Source organism: Schistocerca cancellata, chromosome 10, assembly GCF_023864275.1.
Source record: "Schistocerca cancellata isolate TAMUIC-IGC-003103 chromosome 10, iqSchCanc2.1, whole genome shotgun sequence".
Classification (NCBI taxonomy): domain Eukaryota; kingdom Metazoa; phylum Arthropoda; class Insecta; order Orthoptera; family Acrididae; genus Schistocerca; species Schistocerca cancellata.
The window spans coordinates 77,152,997-77,172,343 of record NC_064635.1 but is presented as its reverse complement, the minus strand read 5'-3'; the positions used below and the strand labels follow the sequence as shown (position 1 = coordinate 77,172,343).

General features: G+C 42.4%; 1 protein-coding gene across 4 annotated transcripts in view; it reads left to right on the top strand.

Moving 5' to 3' along the window:
- LOC126106899 (nuclear RNA export factor 1-like) overlaps positions 1–19,347 on the top strand; it is a 299,293-nt gene that overhangs the window by 36,555 nt on the left and 243,391 nt on the right. For all 4 annotated transcript variants that reach the window (XM_049913313.1, XM_049913314.1, XM_049913315.1 and 1 more), the window contains one exon: positions 2,541–2,791. In XM_049913313.1, coding sequence (XP_049769270.1) covers positions 2,541–2,791 — 251 coding nt within the window. The remainder of the gene's footprint in view (positions 1–2,540; positions 2,792–19,347) is intronic.

Genomic DNA, 19,347 nt, shown 5'->3' with positions numbered 1-19,347 from the left:
GAATATTGGTTTGTTTGACCCATGGGAGTGTGTCACAAAAATGTTGAAAAAAAACTGAACTGGCAGACACTTGAAGAGAGACTAAACTAGCCTGAGAAAACCAACTTACAAAGTCACAAGAACTCACTTTAAATGATGAATTAGGAATATACTGTGACCCCTTATAAACTGCCCACATAGCGATTGTGGGGATAAGATTAGATTAATTGCAGCACGCACAGAGGCATTTAAGCAATCCTGCTTCCTGCACTCAGTGTGTCACTGGAACAGGAAAAAGCCCTAACAATTGGTACGGTGGAGCATAACCTCTGCTGTGCACTTCACAGTGGCTCACAGATTGTAGATGTAGATGCAGATTGATTATTCCTTGCGTATGCTGTGACTGTGTATCACTGTTCAGTGTGAGGTAGTGTTGTCTGTCACATAAACTTACCCCATCACTGTATTTGTAAAGAGCATCTGAACATTGTATCTGGTCAGTGTAGGATGTCATATGAAACCCTCCAAGGGACACCCTTTGTGTGTATTAATTCCATCAACATGACAGAAACATTATTGTAAATATTTTTCGTATCGTAGGAAATATATTTGAAGTTTCTTAGGAGACACACCCATGATATTCTAATCCTTAGCAGTAACTGAGAGATCTTTAAGTGTACTGCTGAGAGCTTAAAGGTCCCTCAATTCTTCAACAATTCTTTTTTTGTGTCCAGTATTTCATTATGGTAACCAAACCACACTATGTGATATAAGAACTATCAAATGTTCCTCAGTCCTGTATAGTTAACAGGTTGGTGGACTCGGGTAGCATTTCTTCCTTCTCTTGTAGTAGTTACTCTGTTAGGCTGAATTATAATACTTATATATCCCAATTTCCATTGTCAGCAAAGAGATTTCGAGCTTCACGGATACACGGCGGAAGATCCTTTATATATAATGGTAGTGAGAGTAGACCCAGTGTTGATTACTGTGGTGCACCCCATTCTGAAGATTTGATTTCATTATTACACTTCCTGGGTTTTGTAATCCAACACACTGAATCCTTTTAGTTAGATACAATGAAAACAAGTTACCAGTAAGATCTCTGAATACTTTTAACAAGTCTTGGAAAATACCAGTTGGCAATATTTTCTTATTTAAATTTTGTATAATCTTATTTGTGAATTGGAAAATACTATGTTCCGTGGATACACCCTTTTGAAATTCAAATTGAGACTGACTGAGTATCTTATTTTGAGAGAGGGATGTTACAGAATGAGATTTTCACTCTGCAGCGGAGCGTGCGCTGATATGAAAATCTCATTCTGGAAACATCCCCCAGGCTGTGGCTAAGCCATGTCTCCGCTATATCCTTTCTTTCAGGAGTGCTATTTCTGCAAGGTTCGCAGGAGAGCTTCTGTAAAGTTTGGAAGGTAGGAGACGAGATACTGGCAGAAGTAAAGCTGTGAGACCGGGCGTGAGTCGTGCTTCGGTAGCTCAGTTGGTAGAGCACTTGCCCGCGAAAGGCAAAGGTCCCGAGTTCGAGTCTCGGTCGGGCACACAGTTTTAATCTGCCAGAAAGTTTCAGGGATGTTACAGTTTGTGCATACATAACGTTTTGCAGTAGATCTAGGTTTGAGGAGGAAGTGAGTGGTGAGAATGATTGGATGTCGTTAATAACCTGTTGATCTGTCAGTGATACGGGACAGTGGCCAGTCAGATATTTGCCAAAGAAAAATCACCGAATGGCTTTATGTTTTCAGAAGTTGTCGCTTTATTTACACAACCAGTTTTGGCATCACATGAATAACATCTTCAGACCCCTATCCACTCCATGTACAGAAAATCAGATACATTGATGTACACATAACCAGAACTGTCGATAACAGGATTCTGTGAATTTATTCATGGAGTGATGCCACTAACCATATAGCGGAGATGCCGAGTAACAGGTAGGCAGGTTGTGCCTATCTGCAGCTCCACTATAAGTTGAGTGGCAACTGTTGTTTTCATAATATTGTACATTCCTTGCTGGGTTTTCCATTGTTTGATATTTGTGGAGTGAGTACTTTGAAGACTTGACAGCAAGTCAAGTCAGGTCAGGTCATGTCTTCGGAGTACACAGTCCACAAAAAATTAACGGAATCCAGGTATTGATGGCTTCAGTTATGCCCGCATCAATGTATCCGATTCTCTGTACAGTGAGTGTGTAGGGACCTGAAGGTGGCATTAATGAGAAGCCGAAACTGGTAACGTAAATAAAATTACAACTTCTGAAAACGTGTGGCTGTTTGATTGTTTCTGTTTCCAAAAATAGGATACTTCAGTCAATCTGGGAATATCCTCTGTGATAGTGAACTGTTGCGTATGTAACTGATTATATTGCATATTTGTGTAGAACAGTAATGTTCTGAATCCTCCTCGCCTGTCTGACAACCACTCAGTACTCCAAATATACACAGAGTCGTTACCTTTCCCCCTATAGAAAATTGCTTGTACATTTTGTTTTGATATAATTCTAAGCCTCATTGATTTAATATCTTATGTGCTGTGTGTAATAGCCGGGTGCTTACCCAAGTCCAAGTCATCCCAGAGCCAACTGTGGAGAGTTCGCCACTGTTATACGATACCACAGCCCCAGTCCAAGCAGGACAACATGTGGTGCAGCAGCAGCAGGAGCTGCCACCACCGATGGTGCAGCCACCCGTGGCACAGCCGCCTGTGGTGCAACAGACCCACTACCAGTCCCTGACGACAGGTGCCACGCCAGCCCAGGCAGTACCACAAGTTTCGGGCGTGCACACAAAGGAGGGTAAGTGAACGCTTCGTGAATAGACTTTTCCGTATTTTACAGGGTGCATATGCCCTGAGACAACTGGGAAATATATGGGAAAATTGCAAAAAAATTTTCATCCAACAAAAACCCTGGAATTTTTTAGAATTTTGGGAATTTTTCAGAATTCTGCAATTTTTTATTGTTTTTGGTGCCAGCAAAATTTTTGTATTTTTGACTGGTAAGAACTGATACCCCAACAAAGAATATTACATTAGCTTGCTACTGCAGATTAATACTGCAGCAATAAAACATAAATGAGATAATAGTACCAAAATAAAACTTAAGTTTCAAACAAAATTTGCCATTTACAACAACAAAAGAGGGCACACATGAGCATTTGTTGACAGCAAAGTGTGTCAAAGGCTTTAGGATGAAGACCGTTCAATACTTCATAACAAAAAACTGCTTTTGAGTAGCACGACATCACTACTGTTTATATTTCTAACAGTCTGCGGGAAAATATTGCGAATGACAGTGAGAAGTAAATTTCTTTTTACACAAAATGAATTATGTTACGTGTGAGAGTATGCAATAAATTACGTATATCATTGAGAGATTGACTCTCGTTTGAAATTTATACACTTTGAGACCAGTCACTTAGAAAAATTTTACAGGTACATTCCTGTTTGATATATATCAAGAGTAACACACACTAAAAAGACCAAGCTTCAATGTTAGTTTTTATAATTATTTTAGTTCTTTCATAGATTACAAATTATGCAATAAGAGAGGCAAAAATTATAATTATCCTTAAAAAAAAGTGAGAGATGTTTTCTTGAGCAATCTCTCACATAATTGGCTTTTCTGTGGTAAAGTCGAAGTGCTGATGGAACATACAGTCAGACAGGCACCCCAAAAAATGTTTGATGCACAACAGTAAAATTTATAATTGTGCTTATCAGAAATATTCTGCTTTTGCAATTTAAGCTGTGCTCTCAGGATCCTGCGTAGCCACACCCTCAGAAAAAAACAGAAAAAAATTTTTGACAGCCAGTATTTGGTGCGAAAACTTAGCTTTTCTTGTAGCTATACCTTGTGTATATGAATTTAAACCATTAACTTTTCGAATTTGTGTGTTTGCATTACTTAACAGTGATTTTGTTGTTGGCTGATAACATCACATTTCACGTGCTCGGAATAGTTGTCATTGGCTGGCGAAATCATGTAACACGAGCTATGTTCGACTGACAAAAGCACATCACACAGTGCAGGCTCAATTTCAGTGCTTCGGAAGCTACCGTGCTGTATTTGGTGGAATTCATATGTATACTTTCACAATAGAAAAATATGCAGCGTTCATGTTGCTACGTATCAAAGATCTTTCCATGACATGTTTTTTTGCTGGGTTTCATTTTCTAAAGGGGCCCGGAAGTTTTGCACTGGTATATAAAACCTTTACCGATTAAAGGATTGATAAGTTCTGCTGCTCTTAGGGAATGTATATTGCCACTTAACATGGGAAAAATGTATTTTCACCCGGGAAAAAGAATATTTTTATCTGGGGAAAACCTGGGAACTTTTTTTTCCTTGTCCATGTACCGTATTTACTCGAATCTAAGCCGCACTTTTTTTCCGGTTTTTGTAATCCAAAAAACCGCCTGCGTCTTAGAATCGAGTGCAAAGCAAGCGTAAGTTCTGTAAAATGTTGGTGGGTGCCACAACAACTTACTTCTGCCATCAAATATATGTAGCGCTACACAGGAATGCTTTGTAGGCACAAAGATAAATCCTGGTGCCAAAAACTCTGCATCAGGAAATAAATTAAAAAAATAGGTGGAAGACGAGCTTTTTTTCTCCACCCCGAGTTTCGACCACTGCATTTTCATACATTATCCAACGAAGTAAATACAAATTCCGTATTGTTCATCTTCGAATGTAGCAGCATTTCAATGTACTACGAAAATCTGACTGGCAAGACTGTTTGGGATGTTTGTCAATATGGCCAACTCTACGTTCTGAATTTTTTTCTTATCTGTGAGAAGAGATGGTTGCTAATAGGAACTTTTATAAATTGTGAATCACATGTAGTATTCTCGTCACCATAAGAATAATACGAATATAAACATTTTGCCATGTATTGTTTCATGTTTGCTGCTATCTCATTTAAATCCTGTCTGCCTAATAAACTACGAAACTAGAGTGAGACAACAGCAAACGTGGAAGAATATACATATCATGTCATGTTTATATTCGTATTATTCTTATGCTGAATACTGATACAGTCAGAAATGAAGCACGGCAACTGACTAGATTTTTAAATCTAAGGTAACTCTAATTTCTGTGCAGAATGTAATGTACTAAAGAGGCGCCTGCAAAGATTTCCAAACGGAGAAAAATTTTTGCTAAACTCTCGTTCAGAATATCTTCTATCATACGCAGTCTATTATTTGATTCTTGTTGATCATTACCAAAGAAAGCAGCAGTGTAAGTAACAACAAATAGCAGTTTCTTGCCATTGTTTCGCCAATGAGACGATTCCTCTCTTTTTTTTATTGTAAGCGGCGGTAGCGCGCACAAAAGCAAGCCATGCTGCGAGCGGCGACAGGCCGTAAACACGCACTATCAGAATGCGACAAACAATGCATGACAGTACAGTAATGCATTTTCAGCTTAGAGCAATGTAAACATCTATAACAAAGAAAACTGCGCTTATCAGATCAAAGAAAAATAAGCAATCAATTCAAACCAGACGAAGCATGTGGAAAAGGAAGGATACCCGTAGAAATAACGGACGGAGCGCCTGACGCATAGCAATGGCTACCTGGTAACGCTTAACTGCTAAGCTTACGACTTGAACCAAACTGCTGTAGCTGTATCGTCATTCACTCGACCTAAATTGTGTCTCATATTACAATGGACCAACTTTGTTTCGATTTGGAGATGCAGCCTATAACTTTTCTCTCCCCTTGAATTTCGAGTCTCAAATTTCAGGTAAGATCCGGGAAAATTTTTTTTCCTTGATTTCGAGTCTCATTTTTCAGGTGCGGCTTAGATTCGAGTGCAGCTTAGATTCGAGTAAATACGGTATACACCCTGCGACAGTAGCTGTTGACACACAGGTTGCTTTGTTGCTTCTTATTAGTTTTTGGGCTAGTGAGGTGTGCTATTTCTGGTGGCGGGTATGGTTTGCAGGAAAAGCGATTATTGGTGAGCGCCAGCCGAAGTGGCCGTGCGGTTAAAGGCGCTGCAGTCTGGAACTGCAAGACCACTACGGTCGCAGGTTCGAATCCTGCCTCGGGCATGGATGTTTGTGATGTCCTTAGGTTAGTTAGGTTTAACTAGTTCTAAGTTCTAGGGGACTAATGACCTCAGCAGTTGAGTCCCATAGTGCTCAGAGCCATTTGAACCATTTATTGGTAAGCCTGTGTGTGAGCTCGAGTCCCTCTGATTTAGCTTCATAGTTTTCTTGTGAGTTGTGCATAGGAGGAAGTGATTTATCAGTTGTCTCTCCTAGGAACATACGCTCTCAGAATTTTAACAGTAAACCACATCCAAACCTGATGCCTTGCTTCCTTTCACTTCCTCAGCACATCTTCCCCGTCTCACTGCATTAAATCCTCTTCTGTTTTCAATACCTTTTCGTTCAGTTCTCCATTAAGGTTTGAGATTTTTTAAAATACTCCCTCCACATGGATACTTTTATTAACATTTTACACACAATCTGTCATATTATTCCGTCTCCTCCATTTAACCACCCATAGAGAAACTTTCCTGAACCTTCTGCATCCTCCTCCTCCATTTTAATAGACTCTTCCATCTATCTCCTTCTCTCCTCTGCCACCACTCTTTTTGCCTCTTTCTTCCTTGTCTGGTACTCATGTCTTGTTTCTAGTGTCATATTTTGGAAGCACAGCCTTAAGATTCTGTTATTCTTCTGCACTATATTTTTTGTGTCTTATTCCACTGTGGTGTGGCTTCCATCTTCTGGTCCTCTCACATACTACTTCTGGTCTTATTAATGTTCTCTTAAATGTATCCTATTTCTCTTCCACATTTTTGTTTCATCTGTTGGGAGATTTTCTTTCTCTATGCTGAGGTATTCTATTGTATTCTCTTCTTCTTTCAGGTTCCATACTCATATATACCTATCCTGATTTTCTGTCCCTTTCATATCCTAGACGCACTTTTTTTCCTTGACAAAAACTTATTTGGAGTGATGAAAATAATTGGGGAAACCAATGTACTGATTTCTTAGCACATATCAAATACCTTTGCTGATAATATTCACATAATTATCTAATTATATGATAATGGCAACATTTAATTTTGGATTTAAAACACACAGCCATTGCCAATTACACAATATCAAACTTTTTGTGCTGATCACCAGTGTCACATAATTAGATAATTATATGAATATCACCAGCAAAAGTTGGAAAAAAGGAAGGAAGCTGGTTTTGGTGAGGTTTGCACAAACAACGTAGAAAGGAGGAGGAGGCAGAGAATTTAGATAAGGCCATTGATTACAATGGAGTGGAAATGATGGTAGAAGGAGAAATGGAATGGGTGCAGTAGTGAGTAATGGGTTAACAGAGGAAGTGGAGGAACAGGTGACAGGATGAAGCAGATAAAGGTAGGTTAGCCTTGTGCAGCAGATTAAGAATTTGAAGGTGGACTACAGAAAAATATGAGAAGAAAGCATGTTACAGTTATGGGAGATTTAAACGTACATGTTGAAAGAGACGAGCACTTGCCCGCGAAAGGCAAAGGTCCCGAGTTCGAGTCTCGGTCGGGCACACAGTTTTAATCTACCAGGAAGTTTCATATCAGCGCACACTCCGCTGCAGAGTGAAAATCTCATTCTGGAAACATCCCCAGGCTGTGGCTAAGCCATGTCTCCGCTATATCCTTTCTTTCAGGAGTGCTATTTCTGCAAGGTTCGCAGTAGAGCTTCTGTAAAGTTTGGAAGGTAGGAGACGAGATACTGGCAGAAGTAAAGCTGTGAGTACCGGGCGTGAGTCGTGCTTCGGTAGCTCAGTTGGTAGAGCACTTGCCCGCGAAAGGCAAAGGTCCCGAGTTCGAGTCTCGGTCGGGCACACAGTTTTAATCTGCCAGGAAGTTTCATATCAGCGCACACTCTGCTGCAGAGTGAAAATCTCATTCTGGAAACATCCCCAGGCTGTGGCTAAGCCATGTCTCCGCTATATCCTTTCTTTCAGGAGTGCTATTTCTGCAAGGTTCGCAGGAGAGCTTCTGTAAAGTTTGGAAGGTAGGAGACGAGATACTGGCAGAAGTAAAGCTGTGAGTACCGGGCGTGAGTCGTGCTTCGGTAGCTCAGTTGGTAGAGCACTTGCCCGCGAAAGGCAAAGGTCCCGAGTTCGAGTCTCGGTCGGGCACACAGTTTTAATCTGCCAGAAAGTTTCATATCAGCGCACAACCCGCTGCAGAGTGAAAATCTCATTCTGGAAACATCCCCAGGCTGTGGCTAAGCCATGTCTCCGCTATATCCTTTCTTTCAGGAGTGCTATTTCTGCAAGGTTTGCAGGAGAGCTTCTGTAAAGTTTGGAAGGTAGGAGACGAGATACTGGCAGAAGTAAAGCTGTGAGTACCGGGCGTGAGTCGTGCTTCGGTAGCTCAGTTGGTAGAGCACTTGCCCGCGAAAGGCAAAGGTCCCGAGTTCGAGTCTCGGTCGGGCACACAGTTTTAATCTGCCAGGAAGTTTCATATCAGCGCACACTCCGCTGCAGAGTGAAAATCTCATTCTGGAAACATCCCCAGGCTGTGGCTAAGCCATGTCTCCGCTATATCCTTTCTTTCAGGAGTGCTATTTCTGCAAGGTTCGCAGGAGAGCTTCTGTAAAGTTTGGAAGGTAGGAGACGAGATACTGGCAGAAGTAAAGCTGTGAGTACCGGGCGTGAGTCGTGCTTCGGTAGCTCAGTTGGTAGAGCACTTGCCCGCGAAAGGCAAAGGTCCCGAGTTCGAGTCTCGGTCGGGCACACAGTTTTAATCTGCCAGGAAGTTTCATATCAGCGCACACTCCGCTGCAGAGTGAAAATCTCATTCTGGAAACATCCCCAGGCTGTGGCTAAGCCATGTCTCCGCTATATCCTTTCTTTCAGGAGTGCTATTTCTGCAAGGTTCGCAGGAGAGCTTCTGTAAAGTTTGGAAGGTAGGAGACGAGATACTGGCAGAAGTAAAGCTGTGAGTACCGGGCGTGAGTCGTGCTTCGGTAGCTCAGTTGGTAGAGCACTTGCCCGCGAAAGGCAAAGGTCCCGAGTTCGAGTCTCGGTCGGGCACACAGTTTTAATCTGCCAGGAAGTTTCATATCAGCGCACACTCCGCTGCAGAGTGAAAATCTCATTCTGGAAACATCCCCAGGCTGTGGCTAAGCCATGTCTCCGCTATATCCTTTCTTTCAGGAGTGCTATTTCTGCAAGGTTTGCAGGAGAGCTTCTGTAAAGTTTGGAAGGTAGGAGACGAGATACTGGCAGAAGTAAAGCTGTGAGTACCGGGCGTGAGTCGTGCTTCGGTAGCTCAGTTGGTAGAGCACTTGCCCGCGAAAGGCAAAGGTCCCGAGTTCGAGTCTCGGTCGGGCACACAGTTTTAATCTGCCAGGAAGTTTCATATCAGCGCACACTCCGCTGCAGAGTGAAAATCTCATTCTGGAAACATCCCCAGGCTGTGGCTAAGCCATGTCTCCGCTATATCCTTTCTTTCAGGAGTGCTATTTCTGCAAGGTTCGCAGGAGAGCTTCTGTAAAGTTTGGAAGGTAGGAGACGAGATACTGGCAGAAGTAAAGCTGTGAGTACCGGGCGTGAGTCGTGCTTCGGTAGCTCAGTTGGTAGAGCACTTGCCCGCGAAAGGCAAAGGTCCCGAGTTCGAGTCTCGGTCGGGCACACAGTTTTAATCTGCCAGGAAGTTTCATATCAGCGCACACTCCGCTGCAGAGTGAAAATCTCATTCTGGAAACACCAACCTGTCAGAACTCCGGAGATGGGAACTTGCCCTTCAGTATATCCTCTCTTCTCGTTATCCGCCAGGCCTTAACCTCCGCTAATTTCAAGTTGCCGCCACTCACTCATACCTCACCTGTCTTTCAACAACATCTTTGCCTCTTTACTTCCGCCTCGACTGACATCTCTGCCCAAACTCTTTGCCTTTACAAATGTCTGCTTGTGTCTGTGTATGTGCGGATGGATATGTGTGTGTGCATGCGAGTGTATACCTGTCCTTTTTTCCCCCTAAGGTAAGTCTTTCCGCTCCTGGGATTGGAATGACTCCTTACCCTCTCCCTTAAAACCCACATCCTTTCGTCTTTCCCTCTCCTTCCCTCTTTCCTGATGAAGCAACCGTTTGTTGCAAAAGCTTGAATTTTGTGTGTATGTTTGTGTTTGTTTGTGTGTCTATCGACCTGCCAGCGCTTTTGTTTGGTAAGTCTCATCATCTTTGTTTTTAGATGTATTTTTCCTACATGGAATGTTTCCCTCTATTATATATAAGTAGCGCCTGAGGAGCTTATCAGAGAAATCCAATCTTCCGAATAGGAGTGAAGATCCAGAGGAGGTCATCAGGCTGGTAGACACCAGGGCGGTGGCTTGTGTCATACCTTCGGCGATCGTTTTCTTGAGCCTGCAGCGTGTGGAGTCAAGCCAACTGCCGAGCTTCCTCAGCTCTGGTTAACACCTGGCCAATGTAGCTGTCATCCACGTCATCAGGGTGTAATGGAAACACAGTGTCCATCGTCATCGTCGCCTCACGCCCATGCACCAGGAAAAATGGCGCAAATCCTGTGGTCTTTCGTTTGGAGGTGTTGTAGGCAAACGTCACGGAAGGTAGCAACATTGTTCTGCTCAACATTGACGAACATTGATAGCATGTCAGCCAAGGTCTTATTAAGGCGTTCAGTAAGCCGGTTAGTTGCAGATGGTAGGCAGTTGTCGTGTGATGAGTAATGTTGCACTGACGGTTTATCTCTGTCACAAGATTCGATTGAAATACTTTCCCTCGATCCATAATTAATCACCTTGGGCACCATGTTTTAATACAGTGTCTTCTACGATGAATTTCGCTACCTCGGATGCTTTGGCTGTTTTCATGGCTTCTGTAAAGGCATAGCGCATCAGATAGTCAGTGCAAACTCCATAATCTATTTATTGCCACTAGTAGACATTGGAAATCGTCTGAGGAGGTCAATCCCAACATGCTGGAAAGCCGTTTCGGCTGGTGGAATTGGTATGAGTCGGCCAGGTGTTTTCTGAGGAACTGCCTCTCTCCTCTGGCACTCTCGACAGTGTGACACATAGTGACGGACACTCCTAAATAAACCTGACCAGAAAAATCTCTTGCGAGTCTCCGGTCTCAGGTATGTCATGGAATTTCTGTAGAACACCTAAGCACATGTGTTTAGGAATCACTGGTAGCCACCTCTTTCCAAATGGATCAAAGTTTTTCTTGCAAAGTAATCCATTAACTACCTTAAATTGTCCTTTCACATCCTCTGATCGATTTAAGGCAAGCATAATTTGAGATATCTTGGCGTTCTTCTGCTCAGCAGAGAGATCCTGAAGTGCAGCGAGACAGTCAGTATCTTCACCAAAGTCTTGATGGTCTTACACAGGGTTTCTTGAGAGACAGTCGGCATCATGGTGTTTTCTTCCACTTTTGTACACTATGGTAATGTCATACTCTTGAAGATGTATTGCCCATCTGGTGAGTTGTCCTGTTGGATCCTTGAGACCTGTCAACCAACAAAGTGAATGATGGTCTGTAACAACTGTGAATGGCCTTCCATAGAGATACTGTCAAAATTTGCACATGGCCCAGATCACAGCAAGACATTCTCTTTCTGTAGTTGAGTAGTTTCCCTAGGCTATAACCTTCTCTTTTCCATCCGAAATCTGCCTCAGAACAGCATCGATCCCGTACCCAGTGGCATCTGTGTGTAGTTCTGTAGGTGCTGAAATATGCTCACTATTTTTGTATACTTGAATTTAGCATACTTCGTGACAGTACTCACTTATCCGTGAAATGTATATAAGATGATATTTGACTTTTTTGTGTTGGCTTCAGTCGTCTAGTGAAAGTATGAGTCCACAATGCTGTTTCGTCAGCTGCAGAAATGACCTGGTTCAATGCGTTTGCCTCATTTTTGGTGCTTCAAATACCATTTCTTCAAATGTGGTTCCTTCTTGATGCTTATATAAAAAAGTAGTAACATAATTCATTTTTCCTGTTCACTTGCAAATTATTATAATGGCGACCTGCACACTGTTCCACCGTCAAACACACCGAGAGTTCACAGCCGACTGACTACGGTCAAAGACGACTCCAACGTCAAAGACATTTCACATAACACACAAGCTTCCGCTTGTAACCAGTCTCTTTGATATTCTTTGTCACATCTACTAATATTAATCAATATGCTGTCACTCTCAAACATATACGCAAATTAGCATAAAATAAGGCAAATTACAATTCACAAAAAATATTCTGACAAAAATATAAGAAAACATTTACAACCTCCCTCATTAGATTTGGTATCGACAAATGCGGTAGAAAATAACACATCTCCCAGATCCATTACAGTGCTCTCTCATCATACGGACCAAGTACAGGGTCAGTCGTCAGAGCTTTTCGCAGCACATCGAAATAATCTAGTTGAGCACAACCCCAGATGAATTTAGTATCAGATTTTAACAACTCTTGGAGTGGCCTGGCTTTGATGCAAAAGTCTTTGATAAAACAATGGTAATAAGAACACAATCCACAGAAGCTTCTCACATCTCTAATACTTTTAGGAATAGGAAATTCCGTTATAGCTCTCACCTTTTCTGGGTCTGGCCACACACCTTCGTTTGACACAAGGTGCTCAAATATTTTGATTTCTTTTGCTCCAAAGAGACACTTTCTTGGATTAAGTTTCAGTCCGGCTTGTTGGAGGCACTTTTTCAGTCTGGCATGTTGGAGGCACTTAAGAACGGCCCTCAGTCTTTTTACGTGTTCATCAAATGTCCCTGAGAACACTATAATGTCATCTAAATAACAAAGACACGTTGTTTACTTCAGGTGCCTTAGGAGATTTTCCATCATTCATTCAGAAGTTGCTGGTGCATTACACAAACCAAACGGCCTTACCTTAAACTCATACAGGCTTTCAGGGAATATGAATGTAGTTTTCTCACAATCAGCCTCATCTACTTTGATTTGCCAGTATTCTGAATACATGTCCATGATTGAGAAAAACTTAGCCCCCTTCAGACAATCTAGTGTATTCGTGGAAGAGGGTAAATGTCCTTTTTAGTTACCTTATTAAGCTTCCTGTAATCAACACAAAAGGACCAACTGCCATCCTTCTTCCTGATGAGAACCACTGGTGATGACCATGGGCTCTGCGAAGGCTGAATGACATCATTCTTCATCATTTTCTCTACCTCATTGCGAATTATGCGACGTTTCGTTGCTGACACAAGGTATGCTCTCTGGCTTATTGGTTGATGGTCTCCAGTGCTAATCCATTTCTTCACTGTCGATTTGTCTAATTTGCTCTTCACCTGTGGATTGAAGCATTCAGAGAACTCTTGAAGAATGGCAATTAGCTTCTTCTTTTGTTACTTAGTGAGATCTGGTGATAGTCGAGCTAGAAGATCTTCTCTTGTAGTGGTAGCACTAATTTAGCCCACAGACTCCGCTTGGGAGGTTTCTGTGACACTCAGTTGTTCTGCAGTTAACAGCTCAGCATTTGCTATGCACATGCGTCTTTGAAGGATCTGCGGTTCTCGGCGACAGTTAACTATCCACAATTCACCAAATCCATTCGTAAATGAGACGATGGAGGCTGGGATGACCAAGCTATTCTCCAGTGGTATACTTCTCTTACATTCCACTACAAGATCCATGGGCTGATGACACATGACAGCTACCTTTCTAGCGCTGACTGCAGGAATGATAACTTCATCCAGTACACATAGTCTCCACACACCCGGATGCGCATCTTCCTGTCCACAGTATCTCATCTCATCTAGTATAATCTTCGAGCGACCACAATCTATAATTGCTTGAGAAGCTTTCAAAAAGTCCCATCCGAGAATGACCTCATGACTACACTCTTGTAAGATGACGAGTTCTAAGGGCTGTGTATGGCCACTTATACCCACACAAATGGTACATTTTTCTGTAAGTTTTACATATTCCCCATTAGCCACCTCCAGCAGAGATTTTTTGTTGTCGACGAATATGGTTTTCTGCAACTGGCAGCCGTGCGGGATTAGCCGATCGGTCTAAGGCGCTGCAGTCATGGACTGTGCGGCTGGCCCCGGCGGAGGTTTGAGTCCTCCCTCAGGCATGGATGTGTGTGTTTGTCCTTAGGATAGTTTAGGTTAAGTAGTGTGTAAGCTTAGGGACTGATGACCTTAGCAGTTAAGTCCCATAAGATTTCACACACATTTCAACACATTTTTGCAACTGGTGATGGCACTTCTCCGAAATGACTAAATATGATGCTCCGGAGTCCACAAGAGTTGGGCTGGTCGGCCATCCATGAGGATATCGACGTAGTTTCCTATCATTTTTGTAGTGATCGACGACGGAGGATTTTTCTCTTTAACGGCCTCACCTCCAAGGAAGGTCGCACCCTTTAATTTTCCATGTTGCGGCAACTAGGTGATCGGCCGGAGCTTCTAAACGGCGATGGAGACCTTGGTCGGCATGTTGGGGAGTGTCATCTCCAGGAGCTAGCTTGCGGCGATGGTGATATATGTCATCCTGCACCCACATCTTCTTGTTCATCTTCGTCGTCCCGGAGTTGGTGTCGGCTAAGATCGGTATGCTGTCTTCTGGCACGGGCGTCGTCAAATATCTGCCGCCTTTCTCGACAATAGCGCACCACATGTCCCAGTCGTCCACAGTGGAAACATACTTGTTGGTTATCCTGGGTCTTCCAGACATCAGTCTTCTTTGGTGCCCAAGCAGGTTCCTCACGCACCATTGTAGGAACGTAACTTCACTTGAGTCTTGACTTTTTTACCGTTCTAAAGGGAAATGAAGGACGAGAGATTGGGTTCAATGTCTGTTCCACTTCCTCCCTTATGACCTCTTGAAGCGCCTCTGTTTTTTGCTCACTGTGCAATCCAAGTGCCCTCTGAACTTCCTCTCTCACTATCTGGAAAAGAACACATGTGAAATCAGTTTCTTCCTCCATCACAGACATCAATACAACATTTGGAAATTGTTCAAACTTCTTGCGTGTAATTCTTTTTTGATGCATTGTTTCAATGTACTAGCACCATTTTATGAAGTCGTCTGCTGTCAAAACCTCCTTCAGGAGTAGGGCTTGATACATGTCCTCGGCAACACTCTTCATGAGATGTGCAACCTTATCTTCATCCTTCATTCGAGGATCCACTATTTTACACAGCTCCAAGATGTCTTGAATGTAGGATGCTGTCGTTTCTCCTGGACACTGTGCCCTGCACTTTAATTTATCTTCAGCCTTGCACTTCTGTCATTGTGTGTTGCTGAAATATATGCGCAGTTCCACCTGGAATACTTCCCAGGTTGTGAACTATTCCTCGTTATTCTCATACCATTGCTTGGCAGTGCCTTGCAAGTAGAAAAATACGTTAGCCAAACATATGGTGTCATCCCATTTGTTAAATTTGGCTATACACTCATATACCTTCAGCCACTTGTTTGGATCTTTGCCATCGTCACAGAGAACCCAGAAGGATGTCTCATGTGGTGGCACGCAGTTTCTGTCATCGTGCTGTTGTCCTCATCTTCCGCCTCCGATATATTGCGATTTGTTGAATATGGCTCGAACTCGAGGTTCTCGCCACCTAAACAGCAGCTCTCTCGTGGCCTGATGGGAGCCACTGTGGTGTCGATAATTTGCGGTTTCACAAGTTCCAATACCAGTACCTCCACCAGAATAATGTCACGTTGAAGAACGTGTAAGTAGATGAATGACAAACACAAACTTCACTTAACGGAGGTTTATTCAGCACTTGCACATACAAGAGCGCGGAGTGAACTGCCTCTGGGCAGAACGAATATGGTATATATACAGCTACAGAACATTCCAGAACAATGATTCTTGCCATTTGTGGATACTTCTACAATGTACTCGAACCAAGGATAGAAATTAAAATGTTTCTGTTCAGGTGAGTTTTGATCTCACGACCCTTCATGCAACAATTTAGTATCATAAGCACTACACTACGGCGACTGCGCTACTCGTCTTCTTCTGCTACAGTACTATATATTCGTGGAGTAATGACTGAAATATTAGGCTGAAAATACTGTATATTCACATAAATTGTTTGCAGCTGTGATATAGAGTATCGAAAGACACTTTTAAAATCTACAGAAACTCTAGAATCCAACAAACTTGTCATATAACATACAGTTTAAGAACTGTTACTGTTTAAACATTTATTATTTATAACTACATTAAAATATTTATGAACAAATTAAGGATACATACAGCACACCAATGAAAACGTATTGTTGTCAGTTACAGGGTGAGCCAGCTTTGTGATGCAGTTATTGGATGTCTAAATTATTAAACAAATTATTATAGATTGTTGTTGAAACATTGGTTGAAACAGAGTTCTACACGTGTACACAAATTATTAGCAGCAGCTTGTTCTATTTGCAGTAAAAAACCATGCAGAAATTATTAATTAAAATAGATTCTGTTATAATTATTAATGACAGCCATGTTTGGTTTGACCAGTACGGTACAGCAACACTACATGGAAGTCAGTCTCACATTTGACTCAAGCTGGGCCATCAGTTCAGTACAAGTGTAATTTGCATAATTTTTGTTTAAAACTTATAACTATTTGAATGATGAACATGATGTAGAAATGCAAGAAATTGAGTATGTTTATTATATATATGTAAATTAAATGGAGTATAAAAAATTGAAAATGTTATGATACTGTGGTGAAGGGAAGCTCGTATGCTGTATACAGAGTAGGTCACAAGACTGAGGTTTTTAAATAAGCAGCCAGAGTGAATCTCGAGGCTTTTTGGCTGATGTCATTTTACTGAAGTGCTTTGCCGGTGGTTTGTGGTAAGATTGGTGAGAGGTTGGGCAGTCAGAGTGCCACGCTTGTTTAGAGCATTTAGTGCTTGTGCTGCTTTGGGTTCATTGTAAATTTCAGTTACTGCACTGAAATTTTAAGGCTCTTTGTGCAAATGGTAGTACTTCTGTTAGTGACAGACTCTTATATCAACTTTATAACTATGAACAGAACTGGTGATTATGATTGTGACTATTTTGCAGTGTGATATTTAATGATAAGTAGCACACAGAACACTACCTATCACTCTGATCGCTACTCATTGTTTTATTTGATTTTGTATGTGATTGGGAAACTCTTATCGGTAATAGGATTGCATGGCCGCAGTTTGGATGTGATTTCTTTTGGATTCCTTTACTTGAAATAAACACTGCAGGTTAATATTTAATTCAGTGCATTTTGCCAACATTATTTATCCCATGGGATACATTTTCCTACACCGTTATTTTATTTTTACACAATAGCTTAGTTATCAAGTTTTACAATTTGACAGATTATTCCACAAGCCACGTGAGATTTGTGATCCAGAACGAGATTTTCACTCTGCAGCGGAGTGTGCGCTGATATGAAACTTGCTGGCAGATTAAAACAGTGTGCCGGACCGAGACTTGAACTCGGGACCTGTGCCTTTCGTGGGCAAGTGCTCTACCAACTGAGCTACCCAAGCACGACTCACGCCCCGTCCTCACAGCTTCACTTCTGCCAGTACCTCGTCTCCTATCTTCCAAACTTTACAGTAAAGTTACTCAGGTTACTACTACTAGGACAGATAGGGTACGTGTGTGCTGTGTGCAGATGCAGGAACAGACAACTGAAGATGCTTACGGCCACAGTCAGCCATTTGCGGGATGCCGTGTCAGGGTGCCTCGACAGTGGAGATACTGGCACACTGCATGGGACATGTCAGATGTCACTGGTTTTGCCCACGGGCTCAGCTGTCAAAGACACCTTTTGGCATATCCTATGTGGGGAATACGTGCTCACTGCTGGGTAAGAGGAGGCTGGCTCTCTAGCCTCGCCCATTCACCCTACTAATGGACAGGTGGCTGCTCCTTCAGCAGGGACTGTGCAGGCACACAGGGGGCAGGGCTTTACTAGTTATTGGGAGATCCAGTGTTAATCAAGCATGTGGAGTGCAGTAGTCTGCAAGTTGTTGCTCATGTCAGCACCAGTGAAGCCTTTTGCATGGTTTCTGAGGCTGTCCTCAGTTCTTACAGGTGGCTGGTTGAGGTGGTGAAGAATCATGGCCTCATGTGCAGGCTGCAAAACTTGCAATTTGCAGCATTGTTCACAGAGTTGATGGGGATCATTTGTTACGGAGCCGAATGGAGTGTCTCAACCGAAGGCTTTGTCGCCTCTGTGATAGTCTCTGCAGCAGTTTTCTAGACCTGAATTATCGGGTGGGAATTTGTAGGCTTCTTCGTGATAGGTCAAGGATGCACTAAACAATGGAAGTTGCTTCTCTGCTAGTGTAGTACTTGTGGAGTGCAATGAGGGTTTTATAGGCTACGTGATAGGTTGAGGTACTCTGATGAACACTTCGGCTGTCAGAATTTTAACAGTAAATTGTTGAGTTATTCATAATAAAGCTCCTCACTTACAGACCCCCAGCAAATTTCTCTGAGATATTTAGCAATTCATGGGATGTTTATCAAAAAGACCGGTGAGAGCAGTCATAAGAGGGGGAGTGCTCATTGCATTTAACAAAACTATTGTGTCTATTGAGGTCAAAGTTGAGTGTGACAGCATAGTTATCTAGTCATACATAACAGGTCTAGGTGTCCAGCCCCGGTACCTGAGTGGTCAGCACGACAGAATGTCAATCCTAAGAGCCCGGGTTCGATTCCCGGCTGGGTCGGAGATTTTCTCCGCCCCAGGTACTGGGTGTGTGTTGTCCTAATCATCATCATTTCATCCCCATTGATGTGCAAATCACCAAACTGCCAAAGTGGTGTCAAATCAAAAGACTTGCACCCGGCGAACAGTCTACCCGACGGGAGGCCATAGTCACATGCCAAATAATAACAACAGGTCTATGTGAAATCAGGTTAACTGTTGGATGCTTTTATCGGCCACCTGATTCTGCTGTGTTAGCTCTAGAGGCATTCAAAAGAAAACCACGGTCAGTAGCACGTAAATACCCAGATTGTAGTTGGAGGCAACATTAACCTACTTCCGAGTAAAGGCTGGGACATTTATGCATCCATTGCGGCAGAGTAGGGGGTGAGGAGAATCACTGTTTGTAGAGACAGACAGTCTTGTGAAGTACTTTCGAACTGATATGAACAGCTAGTTCAGCACCCACACACAATGGAAATATCTTAGACTTAGTACCTACAAACAGGCGTGACATTATTGATAGTGTTAGATTAGAAACAGGTATTAGTGATAATGATGTCATAATGATGTCATAATAGTGACAGTGGTTACTAAATTTAATAGTTCCATTAAGAAGGCCAGGAGATTGTTTATGCTAGAAAAAGCAGATAAGCAGTTGTTAGCGTTCCA